Here is a 22,021-nt window from a genome sequence, read left to right as displayed (position 1 = left end):
AGTAGCGAACAATTTTCCTGTACTGGGCACTAGGAAGTTGGTGATAAAAATATACATATATTCAAGTTCAAGTTAAACGCAGTAGTTAACTTGAATTGCTTTAATGAATACCGTTATTATTTTGTCCACCCATCGATAGTACTCTCGATTGTTTTCACATTGCGTTGTACATTCACTAGTGTAGTATAAAAAACGTAAATATTTATGTATTAATTCACGTTAAAATGTAATGCCAATTGTATATTACTACCTGTGTTTCGAACTAAACAATAATATGGCTTTAAATGGATTTGTTGAGTTCTTTCAAAAAGGAAAAGTACGATAGTCAACCAAATAAATATTTATACAGCGTCTGCCCCGTCATCTGCATTTTTAAAAATCAAAACATCTATTTGCAGACTTTTAGGCCCAAAAAACGATTTGCGGCAGGCACAATTAGATATTCTCTCTACAAACAAGCCCAGGCTAGTCTTCAATCTGGCATAAATTTACGTCAGGTGGTGCGGTTACCTCCAGGGGAGAACATGAATGACTGGCTAGCGGTGCATGGTAAGTGGTCATTGCAGCTGTTAACAATCTCTACAGGAACAAATGTTTTAAATTTAAAATTTTTTCAATTTTAATACAAAGTTGTGGACTTCTTCAATCGTATCAACCTTATTTACGGTACTGTTTCCGAGTATTGCGATGAATCAACATGTCCAACTATGTCTGGAGGCTCACGTTATGAGTATTTGTGGGCAGATGGAGAGATGTAAGTTTTTATGCACCTTACCAAATTGATATCAAAATATGATTAGCTGCGGAATTACATCATACCACGTGTATCATTATGATTCAGTTTGGGTATTCCTAAGAGCGATATGGGTTTCCTTCAGATATTGCAGATCGGTTGAAAAAATAACGACATAACTCCGCCTCAAATGTGGCTCACAGGAATAGTCGATGAGCAATCCCAGGAAGAAACTTTCCGGTAGGCTCTGCCTGGCTCCAAATTGGCGATGATTTCTTCAATGACACACCCGCTTCTGTCAAACTTAAATGAGAATTTTGGATTGGATTCGATTCTTGAATTCAAAAACCAAAATACCGAATCTAAGTCTGCCACTGAAAGTGAAGTGATGTTCTGTATCTCCGCAACTCAATTCAAGAGATGCATATACACATTTACATCTACAACTTCGATGGTTCTCTATCCAGAGGTTAATTGATGGGTGCGTGTTGCGATCCATTATAGCGTTCGTAGTTCCGATATCGAATTTTCCGGGTTTATCAACGAGTAATCATAGCGCATCCTTTTTGTTATGAAGGGCTCCCTCGATGGTGGCTACTAACGAATGCAGTATCGTTTCCACCGATTACCCTTTTGGTGTAAGCATACTGGTTTGTTGACATCAGTCCCCTACATAATTCCTGTAAATCCAGCAGCTTTTTCAAAGTTTTTAATAGAAATTTTTACCTTTCTTAATTTACTGTTTCAGCTATAAAAAACCAGTTGCTCTCCCGGCTCAAAAATATATTGAACACCTAATGGACTGGATTGAGACTCAAATTAACAATGAAGCCTTGTTTCCCGTATCCACTGGTAAGTACGTGTAAATTCGAATACAACAATGAATTATATTCAAAAAAAAGAAAACTTTAAGCCTTTGCGCAGTGGGTCAAACGGCTAATCTACCCTATATCGTCGAAAGTAAAAAAAGGTCGTCTTCGTGACTAACAATTTCTGACTTCTAGAAAAAAATGAACGTTTTGAGGCAGACAATAAAACAACAAAAATGCATTAAAAACTGCAAACAAAAAACAATGGTATTTTACTATTTGATAGTCAGAACGAACCAATTTACCAACTGATACTTGTTTTAGCCTAGAAGAGTCTCTGCATTTTTAGATAAACTCTACGGAACAATGCAAAAAACAGCAGTAAAGTCAAAAGTTATTGCTGTGCGAGCACTTAAGTCTGGCACTGTATACGTATGAATTTATCGGAATAATAATAATATATAATATTTATGATATTTTTTCAGGTGTTCCATTTCCAAAAACTTTTGTTGCACTTTGTCGTAAAATTCTTACGCGATTGTTCCGTGTTTTCGTACACGTCTACATTCACCATTTTGACAGAATCGTGAGCATCGGCGCTGTAAGTAATTTCAATTTGTTATAAACCGATAGTTAATGTAAGCCATTAAGGATATATGTAATTTCTACTCTCATGATAATAATTATTATCTATTATTTATTACATAGTAAGATACACTTTCTCAGCTAAACTGACAACGTTTTCTAGGCGCAATTCTATTTTTATAAACTTTTTGTATAATTTATCCATCTATTTAGTTCCTTCTTCCTCGCTTACGAAACTGTCTGTGCAGTACCGGTATCCAAAAAATTAACTTATTCTTCTGTAGTTAGTTATCAGAATGCTTGCCCAGTAAGCTCAGCAATCCTTTTTTCTCGGATACGACCGAATTGTTGTAGACTGAAGACTACTTGCGACGTGTCGTTTTATATTGGATCAACTGTATGCTGCATTTTGTAAATCCGTGCTTATGAAGCTGAATGACCACATTAGGGATTTTGATGGGTCCGCTCTCTACTCGTAGTCTGACGTCATTAAAGGAACGTAAATTTTCTTTTTTGTCCGATAAGATCTGGGAAACATCCCTAGTTCATCGAGAAGTTACTTTATCTTGTAAATTAGGGGAGTTAGGTGGAAGGGGGTGGGACCTTTTCAAGCGGCCATATACATAACTACATCGCTACGAGCTGAAGCAAGCATCCTAGGTTGTTCGGATCATGCTTTTGGTCTCATAAACCAGTGAACTTTATCAGATTTTAGACGCACACTCGCTTTTCCTTTTCCATATGTAAACCGAGAGGGTGCACTATAATCTTTTCCCAGTAAAGAATGTTCTCTCCTTTCATCCCTACTCCTAGAATCGGATATATTATTGTCGGAGCACTATAGTTTTCTGCTCTTTATAAATCTACGTTCCCTTGGCTGCTTTTGCGATCTTAACTCGGTGAATAACATGCTCCTACATTTTGTTTATTTACAGGAGGCGCACGTTAATGCTTGCTATAAACATTTTTATTATTTTGTAAAAGAATTCGATATGATATCAAGCAAGGAATTGGAGCCATTGCACGAAATGACGTCTCGGATTTGCAAAGACAAAGATTAAACATAATGATTGTACATGCTTTTATTTATTTTAAACTTCATGAATACGAGAGTATTTCTTGTATTCATTCGGAATCTCTGTGTAGAAAATAAATTATCAAGATTGTGGAAAAAAAACACCGATAATGTTTGTCCTGCAAATGCAAAAGAAAAAGGAAACTATATTGTGAAAAGGAGTGACGCTCTGCATCAATAGAATGAATAAATAAATTGATCGCATAAAGCGGAAAACCCATAACAAGAGCCAACTTTTTTTTGTTCCTGTTTCAAATCCGTTCAACCACAACGTGCGCCATAGCAAAACGTGACAGTCTACAGCTAGTATGAAATAAAATTGTTATTTCCGTATATTTTTCCTGTTTATTTGAATTTATTAAGAAAGAGCATCGAGTTCAATTTTATTGCCAGAGATTCGGCACTAAGTCAAGATAACTCACAATACCCGTAGAAGGGTATGAGGCCGGTGTTCGGCTGCGAGAGGGGAGAGTGACAGACAGGGATGCGGCTCAGCTTATGCTTTGCCAACGTAGCCAAGACGGTGAGGGAGTGGTCGATTTAAAAAAGAATACAAAAAAACATATTTTTCGAGCCCGTAGCCCTTAGATATATGTTATATAAGGTCCGACTGTAAGAAATAAAGACAGTTTTTAAACAGAACTTAACGCAAATATATATTTCTTTTAGAAAAATGTAGTTTTGTTGTATTTCAACTGTTAATATATCATTAAAATTTTATTGGTGACTTTAACTAACATATGTAATGGGCACATCAAAAAACAAGGGAATGCCAATTTAAAATTTTTTTTAAAGTATATTAATTTAGTAAGAGACAAACGCCCGATAGGACGTCAGCGTGCTTAATTTATCATGTCTAAAAAGGTATATCTATATCATCTAAATTTGGCAGCGCCATATGTGAGTCCAACTTATACTCGCATTGTTCAGTCCCAGTGTTATCAATATCTTGTTTGGAACAATTGTCCCTGTCAAAGTTGTCACAAAAAACATTGTATATTGAGATGCAGCACTCAGTTTCCAAAGTTTCTACTAAGTCGCCAAGATCATTTAAAATCGTTTGAGTAAAAGTAGTTCTACCAGATTGATTATCCAACCATATTTCAGCAATTGCTAGAAAAAAATAAAAAAATCATTTTAAGAAGCAGATATATTATACATACTTAAATACGAATGTACATGTCGACCTCCTTTTGCGAAATGATCATTAGCGACAAAAAGTAAAGCTGCCAATGGATGACGAATTAAATATTATAGAACAATTTAACATAAAAGTGAGTTTTGAATTAATTTTCGCTGATCATAATTTGGCAAAGAGGGGCGATATATGCGTGTACATATTAATGATAATTTCCTTGGAGACGGTCATAACTAAAAAAAATACAATGCTGAGTCTCTTCTCACGTGTACAAGTTATAAAAGTGCATTTACAAAAACGAGTTTCGAACATTGATTGGAGTCGTAACATGACTTCTGTCGCAGTTGCATGGTGAGGAGGAAATAGAGCAAGGGATCGGCACCCAATATTCACATTTTTTATAAGTAGACAGCAGGAAAAACGAAACATTATCTTAGCAGCAACAAACTGGGTTACGCGTGTAGGTGCGCGGCAGCATCACAACACTTTCCTTTTCACTGTGCATAGGATGCTGCAAACCTCTGAAATAGAGTGTAAAGCCTCGCCTCTGCGGCTGTTCGAAAGAGGATTCTTCGAGGATCTAGACCTCTGGAGAGACCGGTACGGACTGAGAGCACTGGATCCCTAATTAGACGACACAGCACACAGGGCAGATCTGCCAACGAGCGACCCTAAAACTACGTTTTTTAAAGTTATGAAGTCTCTACAGTAATTTAAATATGTGTAATCGATTGAATAGAATACAAATTTTAAGCGACTTACGTCTCCAGCATTTATTCAAGCACTTCGTACTTGAAAAGTCCATATAATCAAATAAGTTTTCATAGGCACTCTGGGAACATATTTCATTTTTTAAAGAATAGAAACCCAAGTAATTAGGTGTAACTTTCAGAATGGCTTCTCCACGTTCATTATCATAATTTCTATGGAAATTCTGAAGTGGCAATTTTGCAACGCTCTTAGGGAATGATATGGAATCACTTTTAAATGGCGTTTGGTTTTGATGCATCACATTTTCCAGCTTTCCCAGAACTAATTTTCTGGCATTTTGTTTTATGCTACTATTATTAATAGACAATGCATTCTTTTTGATGGATATCGACGATACTAGATTTTAATAAATAGAGAGAAACTCATAAAATGCAACAGTTAATATATTGTATAGAATGCATACCTGGATTTTCCTTGGCCAAAAAAATCTGCTCCATTCTTCAATAAATTTCTGCCAACGAAATTTTCTTAGTTAGTTATAGTAGCAGATATCAAATTCAAACATATGTTTGCGGGCACTAAATTGTTGTAGCGATAGGAATTACATTAAAAAATCAATCGAATATATGAGTCAAGTTATCGTCGCAGAGCTCGCGTCCCATCGATACAAGCAAATAAGGAACGCGTTATTGCTATCTGCGATGAAGTGGAACGCAACCGAATTATACCCGGCCATTTTCTACAGATGTAAAAGTTCTCCCACACACTATGGGAGGAGGGGTCCACAAAAATGTATTATCTAATGATAATATAAGATTTAATTGTTTTAGGGACTATCAGACCAGCTACTCTTTCCTCCATTTCAAATAGACCACACAGATTCCCCACTTCCTCCTCAAATTCGACAACCAATTGTTGTGCGTAAGGGCCTTCTACTGTAGCTCCAAAGCTTTGACATAAAAAAAAAATTTGACGACAATAACAAGAAGTGTAGGTTTCAATTCTGAATATTCAACGAAATGCAATATAAGTTGCCTATTCCATTAAATTCGTTTTACCAACAAAGAAATTTGTTGCAATGCAAGGTCATATCTTATGTGCATATAAAAAAGTTCTGCAGTTGCCGCTCACGTACAAAAAAGTATAACACTGATTGGCACCAATACAATCCTCCGTTTTCCTTTCTGTCTTCGTAAAACCCCGCAAAAATAAGAGCGTGAAAAAATGCTTAACGTCCTCTGCTTAGGATGCAAGTAAACAAATCTTTTTTAGTTCGACGAGGAGGTGTTTTCTGTTAAGCTAATTGCATTAAATACACATATTACATAAAGGGTGTAGTCGGTTTTTTTTTTGACTATATTCTACAATTTTGTTTGTACATGTGTGCTCCCGTAAATCCTCAGTATATTCTTGTTAAATGTCTAATCGCCATATCTCCACCTTGGCGGCTGCTTAGCATGGCTTCAAAATACACAATATCACAATGCAACATGATTAAGAAAAAAAGCGAATATTAAAAATAATGACAATAAGACAATCTTAATTTTGATATAATTTTGTGATTATAAAAATATATAGATTTGATTTGATGTTCATTCCATTATTCCAAATCTCTAGCGCTATGTCCATGTCAATGATAACATAACTCATGTATAATTTAGACATCGATAACCAAACTGCTTTTGGTATGCTTCTTCGAATTTTCTGCCGGAACATTTTAGTATACAATTTTCCAGGAAAATAAAGTTAGTGAAGTTTCAAACATATTTCCAAATATTTCAAATATAACGTATTTATAATATAACCACTTCAAAAATACTTGCGAAGACTACAATATGTCGTCCCATCAATACCACCAAATTGCAAATTTGCTGGAAAAGGTACGTATAGATTTTTATATCCGCAATGATTGAAATACATATATAGTTGAGTTTTACACATGCAGATGACCTCAACCGATAAAGATTTTCGGTTTATGGCAACAAACGATTTAATGATGGAATTGCAAAAGGATAGTATTATTCTTGATGATGACTCGGAAAAAAAAGTAGTCCGAATGGTATTAAAACTATTGGAGGATAAAAACGGCGAAGTGCAGAATCTAGCTGTAAAGTGTCTGGGCCCCTTAGTCAACAAAGTAAAAGAAATCCAAGTAGAGACAATTGTTGATTCCCTCTGTGCCAATATGATGTCAAACACAGAACAGCTAAGAGACATCTCGAGTATTGGTTTAAAAACAGTAATTGCTGAACTCCCTCAGTCTTCAAACTCTCTTGCCCCAAATGTCTGCCAGCGCATAACAGGAAAATTAAGTACGGCCATTGAAAAGGAAGATGTTTCAGTAAAATTAGAGTCTCTTGATATTCTGGCAGACCTACTTTCTCGATTTGGCGAGTTTTTAGTTCCCTTCCATAGTACCATATTAAAAGCACTAATACCACAATTGGCTTCGTCCCGTCAAGCTGTACGAAAGCGTACTATCGTAGCACTTTCATTTCTTCTCATGCAAGCAAATACCAATGCCTATAATGGCGTCATTGATCATCTTCTTGATGGACTCGAAAAACCACCAAATCCTGCTGCGATTCGAACGTACATTCAGTGTCTAGCTTCAATATGGTAAGACATAATAAATATCAATATTACTAAGGTATTAACTGTTGTTAATCTCTGTAGCCGCCAGGCTGGACATCGGCTTTGTAATCATACTATTAAACGCTCAATGCGTGTTCTGGAGCAATACAGCGAGCAGGATGACGATGAATTACGTGAGTTTTGTCTACAGGCCTGTGAAGCATTTGTTATGCGCTGTCCCGATGCCATACATCCACACATATCTATGGTACGTAATCTTTCAGTAATCTGTATATCTGTTATATTCATTCAGTGCTTTGTTAAAAGATTCTGGCACTTTGCCTGAAATATGTTACCTATGATCCAAACTACAACTATGAGACCGATGATGGTGACACTGGATATGCAATGGATACCGAAGATGATGAATACGTTGACAGCGAAGAATACAGTGATGACGACGACATGAGTTGGAAGGTCAGACGAGCTGCAGCTAAGTGTCTAGAAGTTTTAATTGCGACTCGACAAGAACTTATTGAAGATTTTTATCGTACCTTAAGCCCAGCTTTAATAGCTCGTTTTAAAGAAAGAGAGGAAAACGTAAAGTCTGATATATTTCACGCATATGTTGCATTGCTTAAGAGCACGCGTCTGACCGATGATGTGACTCCAGACCCCGACTCCATGGATCAAATATCAAGTCCAACTTCATTATTAATGGAGCAGCTGCCACTAATCGTCAAAGCGGTACAACCGCTAATGCGAGAAAAATCAATGAAAACGCGTCAGGATTGCTTCTTGCTACTACGAGAGCTCTTAAACTCACTACCAGGAGCTTTAGGTCCTCATTTAGACAGCGTTGTGCCCGGCATAAGTTATTCGTTAAATGATAAGAGTTCGACAAGTAATATGAAAATCGAGTCGCTAGGTTTTCTATATTCTCTACTTCAAGGTCATCCACCGAGTGTGTTTCATCCACACATACCGTCACTAGTTCCTCTAGTAGTGACTTCAGTTTTCGATCCATTTTATAAAATTGCCACAGAAGCATTAATGGTGTTACAGCAACTTGTTAAAGTAATTCGACCATTGGATACAAATGATTCAAAATCTAACTTCGATGCGACACCCTTTGTTGGGCAGGTTTATTCTTGCACGCTGCAAAAACTAAAAGTCACTGACGTAGATCAGGAGGTGAAGGAAAGAGCTATAGCATGCATGGGACAAATTATTGCTAATATGGGAGACATGCTAAAAACTGAATTGTGCATTTGTTTACCAATTTTTATGGAACGCCTTAAGAACGAAGTAACCCGGCTGAGCAGCGTGAAAGCGCTCACTATGATTGCAGCTTCCACGTTACGTATAGACCTCACGCCAATTTTGCATGATGTGTTACCGACTTTAGGTACATTCTTGCGCAAGAACCATCGTGCCCTGAAGCTCCACTCTTTGGATCTTATTAACAAAATTGTTATCAACTATTCAAGCAACTTTGAACCGAATCTACTGCAGACAGCAATAGTAGAAATTCCACCACTCGTATCTGATACAGATTTACACGTAGCTCAGTATTCTTTAACGCTCCTAAGCACTGTAGCCCGTAGGCAGCCACAAGCATTAGTTGGCATACATGAGCAGTTTTTACCATCAGTACTTATTCTAGTTCGGTCACCATTGTTACAGGTACGTAAAATCATTTTTAGTTACGATTTTGTTTAATGTAATACGAATTTTCTGTCTTTATAGGGAACAGCATTGAACTGCACGTTGGAGTTGTTTCAAGCTTTGGTTCAAACGCAGTTGCCTGGCTTAGACTATCATTCGCTTGTGTCAAAACTTATGGCGCCAGTCTTGATTGGTGGTGACATGACGTCTAGAAGTACAACTACGTCTCCAATCGAACCATTACAACTTCATAAACAAGCATATCATTCATCAGCCAAGTGCATCGCTGCTCTAACTCAACAATGCTCGCAAGTGGCCACACCATTAGCAACAAAGCTGATAACAGACCTACAAAAACGAAACGACACAGAAGTCATCTTTTGTTTATTAACAATTGGAGAAATAGGTAGGCACTTTGATCTGAGCTCCATACAAGTGCTCCCAAAAACTATTATAGACTGCTTTGGTGCAACCTCCGAAGACGTGAAAGCAGCAGCGTCACATGCCCTTGGAGCGGTATCTGTTGGCAGCTTGCAGACATATTTGCCGCTTATTTTAAAAGAAATTGAAGTACAGCCCAAGCGACAATATTTGCTTCTTCATTCCTTAAAGGAAGTTATATCGTCTCTTTCTGTAACACCTTGTGGCCTCGCCCAATTGTTACCATCTGTGCCATCCATATGGACTCAACTTTTCAAGCATTGTGAGTGCTCAGAAGAAGGTTCACGTAATGTGGTGGCCGAATGCCTTGGTAAGCTCGTACTGGTTAACCCTGACGAATTACTGCCGCAATTACAGCAAGCACTGCGATCGGAGAGTGCTACTATGCGTACTGTTGTTGTCTCTTCAATCAAATTCACCATTTCCGATCAGCCACAACCCATAGATGTCCTTCTTAAACAAAGCATTGGAGAATTCCTTTTCGCGCTTCGTGACCCAGAACCCCAAGTGCGTCGCGTTGCTCTTGTGGCTTTCAATTCAGCTGTGCACAACAAGCCAAGCCTGGTGCGTGACCTGCTACCTACCCTTTTGCCATGGTTGTATTCTGAAACAAAAGTTAAGAGTGAACTTATTCGAGAGGTAGAAATGGGACCGTTTAAACACACAGTCGACGATGGTCTGGATATCCGTAAAGCTGCTTTTGAGTGCATGTATACACTGCTTGAGCAGGGTTTAGATCGTGTAGATGTTATGCAATTTCTAGATCATGTGCAAGCTGGACTTTGCGACCACTACGACATTAAGATGTTGACGTACCTAATGACTGCTCGTTTAGCCGTATTGTGTCCGGATAAGGTGTTGCTAAGTAAAATATATTTTTAAATATGGTTATATTCGATATCTAATTGTTGCTTCCCGTCCTAGGACTTGATCAATTTATTCAACAACTACGTGATACTTGTACACATAAGGTGAAAGCCAATTCCGTGAAACAGGAATACGAAAAGCAAGATGAACTGAAACGTTCCGCACTTCGCGCCGTGTCTGCACTTTCTCAAATACCCAAAGCAAGTAAGTATTCATAGAGACATATACCTCAGCCTAATCCAATAATCAAAAATTGTCCTGCTTAGAGAAAAATCAGCATTTAATTGATTTTCTAAAATCAATTAAGGAAACTCCAGAATTGGCTAAAATTTACGAGTATATACAGAAGGATTCAGTCGCTGGGGGCTCGGAAATTATTTTAATGGATCAAAGTTAAAGACCCTGTGAGCTCGGAAATAATTGTACTGGATCAAAGCTACAAGTCAAGCATAGATTTCTAGTTTCTTTCATCTGTCAAACATTTGCGTATGCAAATGTAGTTATGTCTGAATTAGATATATTTAAATAAATATATATATATATGTGTTCTTTTTTTTTTTTAAATTGACAAAAGTATTGAAAAAATAGTTTTTATATGAAAGTTGCTTTTCAATTTTAAAGATAAAGCTTGAATTTGGGTTTCCGTAAATGAAAAGATCTTAAGCTGCCTGGTTTGACCTTTTCCTCTGGGGCTCATCAGAAACAGATTTACCAGCAGTTTTACCACCATCAGATGTCGGCCCACTGTCTGAGACTGTTTCTGGTGGGTGTTCAAGCACGTGATCAATAATACCAAGTACCTTGGCCTCATCGGGGGTCATGAAATGATCCCGCTCCATTCGTTGGCACATTTCTTCGTACGAGTTTTTAGCATGCTTTACATATATGCTAGTAAGTTGGCGTTTAATTTTGATAATTTCCTCGGCATGTATTAGGATATCGGTGGCTTGACCCTAGAGTAAGTACATTGTTGGATAATAAATGTTATTATTGACAAAAGGAAATGAAGAAATTAAACATACTTGTGCGCCTCCAGAAGGTTGATGTATCATAATTCTGGCATTAGGTAATGAATATCGCATTCCCGGTGCTCCTGCCGCCAATAAAAGTGATCCCATTGAACATGCTTGACCAACGCACCACGTCGCTATAGGCGGCTTAACGTACTGCATAGTGTCGTAAATGGCAAGACCAGCAGTAACAACGCCACCCGGAGAATTTATATACAAGTGGATTGGCTTGTTGACATTCTCAGATTGTAAAAACAACAATTGAGCAACCACGGTAGAGCTAATGTCATCGGTTATGTTTCCCATAAGGCAAATAATCCGTTCTTTCAGCAGTCGCGAGAATATATCATAGGCCCGTTCTCCTCTGCCAGTTTGTTCTACCACCATGGGAATGAGATTTATACTCCGAGAAGAAGTAGTTCCGGTAACACATTTTAGCTATTAAAAAATGGTCATATTACGCACTTTCGTTACATATAATCGATATTGAAACTTACAGAATTATTTTGTAACAAGCGGCTGATAGTGTTCCTAAGCATTTTTCTGGTATGGCTTTGACGGTAATCAACCTGAATGGCAAAACAGCTGTTTTATAAGGCTTAGCATAGACATTTCTAATAATTTTAGAGACAGATGAAATGGAACACTAAAAATGTATGCCGAGATGGCATACTTTGCTAAGGTGATATATATATGGATTAGATTCTGTTAGTTATTTGAACAAGTTGTTTATAGCGTGCCAGTAAAAATGTACGATGAAAACTCGTTCGATTACGCTGGTCAACAAAATTGTACCATTTTTTTAGAGGGAACGAAACTGTGGTCTGCAAAAATTACTGAATAAATTATTGAAAGGGTTTTTTCTTAAACATTTTACGAGCGGTTGATACTCAATATTTCTAGTGTTTTTTGTGAGAATATGGTGTGTTTTCCACACGAGCATATGCAAATGAGCTGCTGGGATGATAAAGTGGAGCGAGATGAACGCCAGAGCGTGAAACGCACTCACGTATCAGCAATCGAAATTAAATAATCAGCATTGTGCAAGTATAAACATAATGCTGTGCCATGACATGAATTCCATGCCATTTTAAGTCAGAGATTTTATCGCTCTTCGGGACTTTATTGACTCGGCTATTGTTGCTGATTAAGAATATATATAAACTTTATGGACAAAGTCGTCCTTATACGTCAAAAATAAGATATTCATCTTCGAGTGTCGAGTATAATAATACAATAATACATATTCTGCAAATATGCTATTTTCGTTAGATATAAAATTTGTTTGTCCCTCTGTTCTCAAATTTTTTCTACGCCATCGATAGCGTTTCTTTCCCAAATTGTTTTGAGGTAATTTATAAAAAAAATTTTTACTTTAGTTATTAATTAAAATAAAAGGTTTTGTTTCGGAATTTCGAGAATTTTGGGAATTCAGAAATTCGCATTTATTTTCGCTTTCGTATATTTTCAAGTTTGAGTTGTAATTATAAATGATCTTGCATAAAAAAAAAATATTGAAACAAATTAATCATCAAATATGGTGGTAGTTCAGTCTGAAGACCTAGCTTGTCTGGCTATAACCATTAAATTTTCGCTGTGCGAAAACCGGAGCATGTAATTAGGCTATTTAAGGTCACTCCGCAAATTTGTCCGATTTCCGATAACCGCAGCATGACTGATAACAAGTCTTTGATGAGTTCGTCAGTCTGTCAAAAATATCAAATAGCTGCAGGCGATAAAATTTTCTGTCGTATAAATTCATATTCATATCATATATTTTGGCTACTACTTTTTTTGATGGATTGTCGGTATCTGCCAATCTAGAAGAAATAGACAACTAATTTGTACATCATAATATTTTTTTTTTTTTGGCAATAATATTGCACCTAGTGTTCGATAATTTTCTAGTGCGTCGATCGATATTTAAAAACATTAGTAGCGATATATCGCAAGATTCTTTCCTATCCACCTAAATAATCTTTGTATGATTAATAAAAATGAGTGAAAATGTTATTTGGACTATCAAAAACGGAGAGTTTGATGCTGTGCAAGAAGCGTTCAAAAACGATGTGTGTGTTTGTATGCAAGTTCTAAAAGTGCATTTAATTGTATTCTTTTTTTCGACAGGTTCTTAAAGTAAATGAGGAGATTAAAGGAAGGTACCCAATTCATTATGCGGCTGATTTTGGTCAGTTAAAGGTGCTCGAGTTCTTGATTCTAAAAGGAGCCGATGTTAATGTAAGTTTAGCCGATTTAATTATGTTCTCTAAAAACAGTATACACACACACGTATTATATACAGTGACCGGCAAAGTCTCAGTACGAATTTCACCACTTATTGTCTTACTGACTGGCCGTGTGACTATAAACATGTTTCCAAAAAGTTATGATTGAGCTTTGTGATTTTTTTCTGTTTTCTACATATTTATAAAGTCATATAACTATTTTGCGCATATCCTTCCTGTGCGTAGCGAAAATTTTGAAGGACTAGATACACATGTATGTCCTTAAACTCTGCAGGTAGATACTGGCCGGATTTAAGTAATTTTAAATAAGTTTACTGCTGTTTTGAAATCATTCCCATAGTTATTTTTAAAGAAAAAATAATTGCTTCCGCTAAACTAAACTGTTTTCTCTAATTGTCTAATTCGAAAATTATTGGCTATTGGCACACTTAGTCTTTAATGAGCTATGTATGATTGGAGAAAGATTCAAGCTCTTTGGTTGCCGAATCGCTAAAATTTAGAAAAGTTAGAGGTAAAGAAATAGACACCTCAGAATCTCACAGGAAAATCATTCTACATTTTCCTAACCAAGCAAAAATCGTTATTGTCAATAGAAATGAATTTAATCCAAAAATATCCCCGATACGGAGTGCTACTGAGATTGAGCAAGATTTGGGGAAGGCAAGGATGGATGTGTATAAGAAGAAAGTTCTTTCAAAACCTTTCCAGGCCTCCTCCTACTCTCAAATGTTGAAAACTATGGCGACTATCCATAATTTTGAAGATACAAGAACACTGAAAGCGCAGAGTCATAGAGAATGATATTTGATTTGAGAAACACATTGCAATCGGATCATTATAATATCCCGAATGAAGAAAGCAAGCATACGTAGATCAAGAACAATTACAATTTTCCACGCCCACAAAAATTGAATACTTGAATACTTGATTCATATATACTTACCCATGGATATGTGTAGGCTCTGTATTAAAAACTTCTTAGTATCAGAAACTATCATCCCTTGTAAATGATCTGATTTACTGTTATCCTTATATGCTCTAACACAGAAAAAGGATAAACATGGCATTACACCGCTTCTTGCAGCTATTTGGGAAGGACACAAGAGCTGCGTAGAGCTTCTTTTGGAAAAGGTTTGGATTGATAACAAAAATCTGTAAATGTTCTACAAAAGTTTTAAAATTCAATATCTTACAGGGCGCAAATAAAAGCGAGTCTACTCCAGATGGCAAAAGTTATATTGAAGCAGCAGAGAGCGATGAAATCAAGAAACTTCTTATCTAAATTATAAAATAATTATGACGCTAAGCACTTTAAGTTTTGGAATTGAAATACAGACTAGCTCTAGTTTCTCTAGATTCTAGTTTTTATGACTCTCCTCGAGTTTGCTCAAAGTGATAATATCACAACAGGATCTTTATATCAACGCATTAACAAGTCTTTTGTGGTATATAATTTAAGGCGTCATTCCAGAAAGATTGCATGATGTGGGTTTTTTAAGATGGAATTTTAAAAATGCATCCCAATCGAAAATAAATTACCTGACACCATTTCTCTTAGATGATTGTTTACGATTTTCCACAACTTTGACAATTGGCCAAAAAAGGCTCTGGTCAATTGATGGGTAGAAATGCAGACAAGCACAGCCACTGTGCTGGTGTGCGGTGAATATCGACATTAAAAGTTGCAGAGTAATAAGCAAATAAGAGTCCACCATATTTGTTTTTTAGAGGGGGTGCGGTGAGCGGCCCGCCTGTTATCCGGTGCTCGGGAGGTAACGCGTCTCCGTGGCTTCGGTCTGGGCTTAGTGGTCTTAGCGGACGCGAGACCCGACCTGCACGGTCTCCAGCTCATCTGCGGTGAGAAGAGCTGTCGAAGGAAAGCTCGCAACCGCTTGACGTTTGCGGATGAGACGGAAAACGAATACTCTTAGCAGTTTGAGGTGTGACGAGTATACCTCGATTGTATGCACTAAATCATTTGGTCTTCATCTTCCGATTTTCTTCGCAGATTTTTGGGCCAGATCTCTTTTTCATCCTTAAAAACTCTGGTCTACCAAACCTGATCAACTGCACGATTTCCTCTCGAAACAATGTCTGCTGGGTTCTGTTTTGTGATTTTTCCGCTACGTACCATTACCAGACCTTGGTCACCAGACTCGGTTCGCAACGAATGTTGATAGCGACGTAGAGTGGGATCGGATCTAATGAAGGGTAATTTTCGAATCAGACCAATGTATAATTCGTTCGATTGGGACCTTGAATAGCGATTTGAGTAGGGGCAAGAGATCTGCGAGAAGGTGAGCGGCTCATATCTTAGGACTTAGGACGTCGGCAGAGGCATGTCCTTGAATCGCTGACATAGGATCAGTACCAGATTACCCCCAAACCAGTGAAGTCACCGACTGACCTGTCTATTTTGAACTTAAAGACTTCTTCGAGTGGCTGCCACGATATTCCTATCGGCTTAGTTGACTTTGAGTCCCAGATCGCTATCGGTTTAGCTGGGATTTCGGATGCGGTGACCTCAGGTGAGTCATCAATCAGCTTGCTGAATCAGCCTTTACTGTCAATCAGCGTCGTCTGTTCAATATGAACGTCACATGCTTGAATTTATACTCGGCTATTTTGATGCGTCAATCAGTTGTTACTAAGTGTCTCTCAAGTGGCAGGATAACTTTTAATGAACATTTGGATCGACTTGGGAATGCTGTGATGCCAGCAAAAGTGTAAGATCACAGGAGAGCCATCACACTATCAAAACAAATAGTAATTTTACAATCAATATAAACTGAATAATAAAGCTCCAGAATAAAACTTTTATTTTACAAGTCAAAGGACTAGCTTAAATTATATTTAACTATAAATTACATTTTTACAAGTCTTAATAATGCATAAATTATGTAAAATTATCTGGGTCCTTCGGCTACAGCGACAGGTAAAACGTTTCCAAGACTTGTTGCAGTTTTTGATGGCTTCAAAACCATATAGTTTGAATCTGTTTTTATTGTTTCTTCTTCTGCGTTCTTTTTAAAATACCATTCTTTTTTATTTGCCAAAAATAATAGCATCAAAGCTGGCAAGTGCAGTAGTGAAAACCTAAAAAGGCTTCTCGAGCTTTTGCTATCTGACTTTTTGTTAAATTTATACGCTGTAAAAAAATATTGAAAAGAAGATTAGTTTATGCATATATTATGTTGTAATTAATATTAGAGCTGAAGAGATTTTGTGGAGACCAGCTCGACTGGCGGCAATATAGACATTTTTTCAGTTTGATGCTATGCTGGAGCTAAAGCCAGTATGGCATATAGTTTTTATTATTGTCTATATAGATTATTTATCAGGTTCATACACTTTATCGTACATGTCGAACAAATAACATAAATAGCTGGTTAACGTCTTGGTCAAAACACTTTATTGACAAAAGTTGAATGATACCTATCACCCTTATACCATTTTTAGAATGGTATAAATGACAGTCAGTTATTTGTTAGATCGCGCGCAGTACAGCCGAAAGCGGAATTGAAAACTTAGTTGAAAACTCCGGTGAGAGCTCCCCAAATAAGGAAAACGAAACTACGGAATCTGAAAGGAAACTCATTCTGCATTTTCCTAACTCTTTTGAGCCGTTGAACGAAGAGTCGAATGAAAGTTGGTGCCGTGACTCCACATAACAAATTTATTACCACACTTCCAGCTTGCCTTGGTTGTGAAAATGCAGAATAATTTTCCTTTGATAGTGATGTGGCCACCATTGGAGGTATGCTGAGATTAAATATGGCAGAGCTCCACAGAAATAAAATCATGTGTGAGTCCTTGTACAATAAAAGTGACCATATGGCCAAATTACAAGAACATAGCTCAAGAACAGCCCAAAATGATAAATGTGCTTCTAATTTTGTTTGTTAATAGGGTACTAAAATTATTGCTGGTCTGGGTGTGTTTTTACTTACCCAAGTATGCGAAATACGCGTTTAAGGGAATTGTTTCCAAAGCAAACCAATAGTTTGTAACGTCTAGAACTGGCGCCATTAATGAAAGTCCGACAATGGCTAGTGAATATCGGAACGCTGTACGACGACATAGACTCGGATTAGTAACCGCCATCATGCGATACCCGGCGCGAGAGTAGTCCGGTCGCAGGTTCCATGAAAGGGCATTAAAATGAGGGAACTGCCAAGCATACAGTATACCAGCCAGTATCATTGCGCCTGAATCTAGACTGCCAGCGCAACCGGCCCAGCCCATTAAAGGTGGAATTGCGCCAACTACTGATCCAATCCACGTGTTGACTATACTAATCCGCTTCATTGGTGTGTATATTGATGTGTAAAGAAAAAGATTTCCCGCTCCTAGAGCCGCTGTTAGTCCATTAACACCAAAATACAGCATGCACAGTCCAGTTGACGCAGACACAGCGGCAAACAGTACTGATTTAAGTGGGGTAATTTGGCCGGTTACAAGCACACGGTTTTTCGTTCTCGACATTTGGGAGTCGAAAGGAACTTCATGATATTGATTTATTGCATTAGCTGCAGCTGAAATCATTCCTGTTCCCAACGTGCACATAGCAAACGAACTAAGATCGAACGCAGCAGGTGCCATCGCATATCCACCCATTGTGGTAACAACAACCAGAGCTGAAATACAACAATAAACAAGAAGCTCATTTAATTTTCCAGCACGAGAAAACTTACATGTAAGCCGAAATTTTGAAAGTTTTTTGTATTGACTGATTGTTTTCCCAGTGGCAGTGTATGGACTCGGCAGCCATGAGGTATGGTTATCGGGTATTATATTTGTCGCTGGGAATATCACATTGTCTTTACTAACAGGCCCACTAATATCCTTCACCTGAGATATTGGTACTATCGAATTGTCACAAGGCGAAGCACTTCTCATTTCTGCAATTACTTCATTATTGGAGGATGCAGTTTTAGTTGTACACTGAAAATTCAAACAGTTTTAAAGTGTTCAAAGTTACATAACACACATACAATAAACTTACTCGCGTCGATTGTAAATTAACAGGACTTACAACCTGGGTTATTAGCCTCCATTCACGCTTGACTAATCCCCGCATCATTATTAGTTTTTTAAACAAAACCGGTGATACATAATTCAAGCAATGTAATATTAAGGTCTTATACACTAATGTGTATAATTTTGTTTAAAATAACATAAATTACTGACAAAAATGTGACCATATACCAAAATGAAAAAATACTGAGGTGAAATTCATCGTAATCTTCGCTCTCAAATAACACATTCCTTTCCTGTTTGCATCAAACCAAAATTTTAGTTTAGTTTTGAACAGATTTTATTCGTAAACAAACACAACACAGTTTAAACGTAGAGCACATAGAGGTTGCAACATTCTGCGGAAATATATGACAATTTTAGACCGGGAAAAACTTCGCTTATCTGAGTACTGGCCTTATAGTCTAATAAGTACTCAGGCAGGAAATATTTGGCAGGAAACAGCTGTACCCCACTGTTTAGTAGTTTACAACAAGCTTCAGCTGTTTTCACGAAAACGAAAATTGTTGTTGCCCTGACAAGCCGTCCAGCCAATTCGTCGAGGAAAATATTTTCGTTTTGAAAACGAAAAAATCTGGCGCAATGTGAAAACGTGTGTTTTCAAAAGTAAATCGGAAAACTTTTGTGAAAGTGAAAACAGGAGTCTGGCTGAATGTTAAATTTTTCCGCTCAGTACTATCGTTGGTTAACTAAAACAATCGATGGTCGGCGTATTTTTCAACCATCGATAGTATCGCTAGTACTATCGATTTTTTCCCAACCCTATTGTCAACTCTGTTCGTTTCCCATTGCTAATGGCAACAATCATTCCAAACAAATTTATTGACAGAAAAATTTTGAACAGTTTCGTATTCATGTTTGTAGTTTGTACGAGTTTCGGCTGTGCTAAATTTGTTGGCCAGCATTTACTGGTCATATACTAAATTTGAAAAACAGTATATTGCGAAACAACCCGGTCAATTCAATCGCAGAATGTTCAAAAATACTTTTCAATCTGGATTTCTATCAATTCTCTACAGCATTGGCTCCAAGCCTCTTCAGCTTTGGGACAAGAAAGTGCGCAATGGACATATAAAACGTATAACTGACAATGACATACAGAGTCTAGTTCTGGAAATAGTTGGTACTAACGTCAGCACTACATTTATAACATGTCCAGCGGATCCAAAGAAGACACTTGGTATAAAATTGCCTTTTCTTGTAATGATTATTAAGAACATGAAGAAATACTTCACATTTGAAGTGCAGGTAATATTTCTGATGCAGCTCTTCGTATGATATTCTTTACATATAATTTGTAGGTTCTGGATGATAAAAATGTTCGTCGCCGGTTTCGAGCCAGCAATTATCAATCGACCACTCGTGTCAAGCCATTTATTTGCACGATGCCCATGCGTCTGGATGAGGGATGGAATCAAATTCAATTTAACCTATCTGACTTTACACGGCGCGCCTATGGCACAAACTATGTAGAAACTCTGCGCGTACAAATCCATGCAAATTGCCGTATACGGCGCGTATATTTTTCTGATCGCCTCTATTCAGAAGACGAATTGCCGCCAGAATTTAAGTTGTTCCTACCAATTCAAAAACCAGTACAAAAGTCCAACGCTATTTGCGGCTAGGTTCTTTCCGCCGACGAAATTGCATCTATAATCAACTATAGCACAAAATATCCAAAGTTTATAGCGGCCCAGTTGCTAAAATTGTAATTTCACTCATATATTAACATTTTTATGAACTAAATAGGCAAATATATTGAAAAACAATAAAAATTCGCATATATATCTACATACTTTGAACTATTCATGGACCTTTGTCAGTACTTCTGCTCCTGCCTCTGTTATAAGTATAGTGTGTTCAAATTGTGCGCTCCGTGCACCATCTAGGCTGATTGCAGTCCATCCATCTTCTAACAAAGCTATGTCCGATTCGCCAAGAGTTAGGATGGGTTCAATTGTAAACGTCATACCAGGACGCATTTTACCACCAATGTTATTATCTAAAAATGAATTGTTTTAGATTACCATACAATTAAGAATTTAAATGGTGTGCATACGGTAATGATAAATTTCTGGAGGCCCGTGGAAATAACTACCAATCCCATGTCCAATAAAATCAACTATTGATTCAAGTTTTGTTTCTTCACAATATTGTTGTATAAACTTGCCGATTTTATTAAAAGACACATCTGGACCACATAGTGAAATGCACATATCTAAGCAAGTCCTTGTGGCTTCGACCAGGTAGCGGCCATGCTCATCAACATCGCCAACGAGGAAGGTTTCTGAACAGTCACCATGGTAACCATTGAGGTAAACGGTAACATCAATGTTTATAATATCGCCATCAATTAACTGGCGGTCATCTGGGATTCCATGGCATGCTACATTATTGACCGACGTGCAGATGGATTTTGGAAACCCTGCATACCTAAGGGGCGACGGGTACGCATTTGCTTCAATAATAAGTTCATGGGCACGTGCGTCTATTTCATTTGTTGACTTCCCAATTACTGCTAGAGCGCGGCATTCTTGTAATATGTTGGCCGCTAGTTGTCCGCTTCGACGCATTCCTTGTATTTGGTCTACATTTTTAATTTCTGGGGTCCCAATTGTGTTACCTGGTGGCATTTTTTTGTAGTAGTATGGAGGCTTTGGTATCCGATCAGGAACAGTCCGCTCCTTGGAAACCTGTCCGGGTGCAAAGATCTTTTCATACTTTCCTGCATCGCTGTGAAGTTGTGTTATGTAAACCCACCAGTTAGTCATTAGGCATGAAAGCACAATAAATATATTACACATACCCCTTCCCCTTTCTGTGAATAAAATTCCTTATTAAAGACTTTTGAGGTAATAAACATTTCAAGAGTATGCTCATTTTAAGCGTCATGTGGTTATGCTATGAAACTAACTAAAGTAAATAAGTCACGAGTATTTTAAGATCACCGGTCCCAACCGTGACAGACCACTAGTATGCACCTACTACTTCACTAAGCTATATTTCTACCGTTTCGGACGGTATTAACAAATTCGAAATTTTTGTAAAGACGAGAACTTTTTTTCGCTTTACCCAGTCAGCTGTGTTTTTGTTTATCTCATCGCATTTGTGATTGGTTTAAAAAATA

The 22,021-nt window shown here is 37.4% G+C and overlaps 8 protein-coding genes and 1 long non-coding RNA gene across 14 annotated transcripts; 4 read left to right on the top strand and 5 right to left on the bottom strand.

Annotated features, from left to right (window-relative positions):
- Nucleotides 1-146: 146 nt before the first annotated feature.
- On the top strand, nt 147-3,430 carry Mob3 (MOB kinase activator 3). 3 transcript variants are annotated; one of them, XM_033380682.1, is made up of 6 exons: nt 149-316; nt 399-549; nt 631-754; nt 1,482-1,585; nt 2,028-2,143; nt 3,063-3,430. In XM_033380682.1, the coding sequence occupies exons 1-6, from the start codon at nt 230-232 to the stop codon at nt 3,186-3,188; spliced, it is 708 nt and encodes a 235-aa protein (XP_033236573.1). In that variant the 5' UTR covers nt 149-229; the 3' UTR covers nt 3,189-3,430. The 3 variants fall into 3 exon arrangements, with proteins under 3 accessions (XP_033236574.1, XP_033236573.1, XP_033236575.1); XM_033380683.1 differs by lacking the exons at nt 2,028-2,143; nt 3,063-3,430 and adding an exon at nt 1,647-1,735 and having other exon boundaries at nt 147-316; XM_033380684.1 differs by lacking the exon at nt 2,028-2,143.
- Nucleotides 3,431-3,895: 465 nt separating this feature from the next.
- On the bottom strand, nt 3,896-5,670 carry pim (pimples). Of its 3 annotated transcripts, XM_033380685.1 has the most exons (4): nt 5,515-5,670; nt 5,103-5,447; nt 4,366-4,428; nt 3,896-4,315 (listed from the first exon to the last, which is right to left on the bottom strand). In XM_033380685.1, exons 1-4 carry the CDS (start codon nt 5,546-5,548, stop codon nt 4,059-4,061), a joined length of 699 nt encoding a protein of 232 aa, XP_033236576.1. In that variant the 5' UTR covers nt 5,549-5,670; the 3' UTR covers nt 3,896-4,058. The 3 variants fall into 3 exon arrangements, with proteins under 3 accessions (XP_033236576.1, XP_001352263.4, XP_033236578.1); XM_001352227.4 differs by lacking the exon at nt 4,366-4,428 and having other exon boundaries at nt 5,515-5,669; XM_033380687.1 differs by lacking the exons at nt 4,366-4,428; nt 5,103-5,447 and having other exon boundaries at nt 5,515-5,665.
- Nucleotides 5,671-6,683: 1,013 nt separating this feature from the next.
- Nucleotides 6,684-11,143, top strand: Cand1 (Cullin-associated and neddylation-dissociated 1). The gene is made up of 7 exons (XM_001352228.4): nt 6,684-6,931; nt 6,997-7,670; nt 7,728-7,893; nt 7,953-9,311; nt 9,375-10,599; nt 10,659-10,805; nt 10,868-11,143. The coding sequence occupies exons 1-7, from the start codon at nt 6,887-6,889 to the stop codon at nt 10,996-10,998; spliced, it is 3,747 nt and encodes a 1,248-aa protein (XP_001352264.1). The 5' UTR covers nt 6,684-6,886; the 3' UTR covers nt 10,999-11,143.
- On the bottom strand, nt 11,067-12,271 carry ClpP (Caseinolytic protease proteolytic subunit). Its single transcript, XM_001352229.4, has 3 exons — nt 12,109-12,271; nt 11,624-12,049; nt 11,067-11,554 (listed from the first exon to the last, which is right to left on the bottom strand). Exons 1-3 carry the CDS (start codon nt 12,148-12,150, stop codon nt 11,261-11,263), a joined length of 762 nt encoding a protein of 253 aa, XP_001352265.2. The 5' UTR covers nt 12,151-12,271; the 3' UTR covers nt 11,067-11,260.
- Nucleotides 12,272-13,317: 1,046 nt separating this feature from the next.
- LOC6899794 (myotrophin) lies at nt 13,318-15,230 on the top strand. The gene is made up of 4 exons (XM_002135705.3): nt 13,318-13,680; nt 13,739-13,849; nt 14,905-14,988; nt 15,053-15,230. The coding sequence occupies exons 1-4, from the start codon at nt 13,609-13,611 to the stop codon at nt 15,137-15,139; spliced, it is 354 nt and encodes a 117-aa protein (XP_002135741.1). The 5' UTR covers nt 13,318-13,608; the 3' UTR covers nt 15,140-15,230.
- LOC117184178 (uncharacterized) lies at nt 15,220-16,494 on the bottom strand. The gene is made up of 2 exons (XR_004469420.1): nt 16,265-16,494; nt 15,220-16,144 (listed from the first exon to the last, which is right to left on the bottom strand). It is a non-coding gene; the product is annotated as an uncharacterized lncRNA (long non-coding RNA).
- Nucleotides 16,495-16,692: 198 nt separating this feature from the next.
- Cox10 (Cytochrome c oxidase assembly factor 10) lies at nt 16,693-19,088 on the bottom strand. 2 transcript variants are annotated; one of them, XM_033380675.1, is made up of 4 exons: nt 18,893-19,088; nt 18,552-18,801; nt 17,808-18,494; nt 16,693-17,005 (listed from the first exon to the last, which is right to left on the bottom strand). In XM_033380675.1, exons 1-4 carry the CDS (start codon nt 18,938-18,940, stop codon nt 16,764-16,766), a joined length of 1,227 nt encoding a protein of 408 aa, XP_033236566.1. In that variant the 5' UTR covers nt 18,941-19,088; the 3' UTR covers nt 16,693-16,763. The 2 variants fall into 2 exon arrangements, with proteins under 2 accessions (XP_033236566.1, XP_033236565.1); XM_033380674.1 differs by having other exon boundaries at nt 18,863-19,086.
- Nucleotides 19,089-19,866: 778 nt separating this feature from the next.
- Bug22 (cilia- and flagella-associated protein 20) lies at nt 19,867-20,669 on the top strand. The gene is made up of 2 exons (XM_033380688.1): nt 19,867-20,142; nt 20,196-20,669. The coding sequence occupies exons 1-2, from the start codon at nt 19,867-19,869 to the stop codon at nt 20,517-20,519; spliced, it is 600 nt and encodes a 199-aa protein (XP_033236579.1). The 3' UTR covers nt 20,520-20,669.
- On the bottom strand, nt 20,577-21,861 carry LOC117184173 (methionine aminopeptidase 1D, mitochondrial). Its single transcript, XM_033380678.1, has 3 exons — nt 21,701-21,861; nt 20,954-21,627; nt 20,577-20,896 (listed from the first exon to the last, which is right to left on the bottom strand). Exons 1-3 carry the CDS (start codon nt 21,784-21,786, stop codon nt 20,697-20,699), a joined length of 960 nt encoding a protein of 319 aa, XP_033236569.1. The 5' UTR covers nt 21,787-21,861; the 3' UTR covers nt 20,577-20,696.
- Nucleotides 21,862-22,021: the final 160 nt, after the last annotated feature.

This window comes from Drosophila pseudoobscura, chromosome 4 (assembly GCF_009870125.1).
Source record: "Drosophila pseudoobscura strain MV-25-SWS-2005 chromosome 4, UCI_Dpse_MV25, whole genome shotgun sequence".
In the NCBI taxonomy this organism is placed as follows: Eukaryota; Metazoa; Arthropoda; class Insecta; order Diptera; family Drosophilidae; genus Drosophila; species Drosophila pseudoobscura.
The sequence above is the reverse complement of the archived record's forward strand: the minus strand, read 5'-3'. Positions and strand labels throughout refer to the sequence as shown.

Coding starts and splice junctions, on each gene's coding strand:
- Mob3 (XM_033380682.1), top strand. CDS start 230: ATGCCAATTGTATATTACTACCTGTGTTTCGAACTAAACAATAATATG. Junction 317..398: donor AGTTCTTTCAAAAAGGAAAA/GTACGATAGTCA, acceptor ATCTATTTGCAG/ACTTTTAGGCCCAAAAAACG. Junction 1,586..2,027: donor CTTGTTTCCCGTATCCACTG/GTAAGTACGTGT, acceptor ATATTTTTTCAG/GTGTTCCATTTCCAAAAACT.
- pim (XM_033380685.1), bottom strand. CDS start 5,548: ATGGAGCAGATTTTTTTGGCCAAGGAAAATCCAG. Junction 4,429..5,102: donor CTTGAATAAATGCTGGAGAC/GTAAGTCGCTTA, acceptor ATCCATTGGCAG/CTTTACTTTTTGTCGCTAAT. Junction 4,316..4,365: donor ACATGTACATTCGTATTTAA/GTATGTATAATA, acceptor ATTTTTTTCTAG/CAATTGCTGAAATATGGTTG.
- Cand1 (XM_001352228.4), top strand. CDS start 6,887: ATGTCGTCCCATCAATACCACCAAATTGCAAATTTGCTGGAAAAG. Junction 7,894..7,952: donor TACATCCACACATATCTATG/GTACGTAATCTT, acceptor CTTTGTTAAAAG/ATTCTGGCACTTTGCCTGAA. Junction 10,806..10,867: donor TTCTCAAATACCCAAAGCAA/GTAAGTATTCAT, acceptor TGTCCTGCTTAG/AGAAAAATCAGCATTTAATT.
- ClpP (XM_001352229.4), bottom strand. CDS start 12,150: ATGCTTAGGAACACTATCAGCCGCTTGTTACAAAATAATTCT. Junction 12,050..12,108: donor GCTTGTTACAAAATAATTCT/GTAAGTTTCAAT, acceptor ATTTTTTAATAG/CTAAAATGTGTTACCGGAAC. Junction 11,555..11,623: donor AACCTTCTGGAGGCGCACAA/GTATGTTTAATT, acceptor TACTTACTCTAG/GGTCAAGCCACCGATATCCT.
- LOC6899794 (XM_002135705.3), top strand. CDS start 13,609: ATGAGTGAAAATGTTATTTGGACTATCAAAAACGGAGAGTTTGATGCT. Junction 13,681..13,738: donor AAGAAGCGTTCAAAAACGAT/GTGTGTGTTTGT, acceptor TTTTTTCGACAG/GTTCTTAAAGTAAATGAGGA. Junction 14,989..15,052: donor TAGAGCTTCTTTTGGAAAAG/GTTTGGATTGAT, acceptor AATATCTTACAG/GGCGCAAATAAAAGCGAGTC.
- Cox10 (XM_033380674.1), bottom strand. CDS start 18,940: ATGATGCGGGGATTAGTCAAGCGTGAATGGAGGCTAATAACCCAGGTT. Junction 18,495..18,551: donor TTCAAAATTTCGGCTTACAT/GTAAGTTTTCTC, acceptor GTTGTATTTCAG/CTCTGGTTGTTGTTACCACA. Junction 17,006..17,807: donor CGCGTATTTCGCATACTTGG/GTAAGTAAAAAC, acceptor ATTTTTTTACAG/CGTATAAATTTAACAAAAAG.
- Bug22 (XM_033380688.1), top strand. CDS start 19,867: ATGTTCAAAAATACTTTTCAATCTGGATTTCTATCAATTCTCTACAGC. Junction 20,143..20,195: donor ACTTCACATTTGAAGTGCAG/GTAATATTTCTG, acceptor TATAATTTGTAG/GTTCTGGATGATAAAAATGT.
- LOC117184173 (XM_033380678.1), bottom strand. CDS start 21,786: ATGACGCTTAAAATGAGCATACTCTTGAAATGTTTATTACCTCAAAAG. Junction 21,628..21,700: donor ATTCACAGAAAGGGGAAGGG/GTATGTGTAATA, acceptor ACAACTTCACAG/CGATGCAGGAAAGTATGAAA. Junction 20,897..20,953: donor TCCAGAAATTTATCATTACC/GTATGCACACCA, acceptor ATTCATTTTTAG/ATAATAACATTGGTGGTAAA.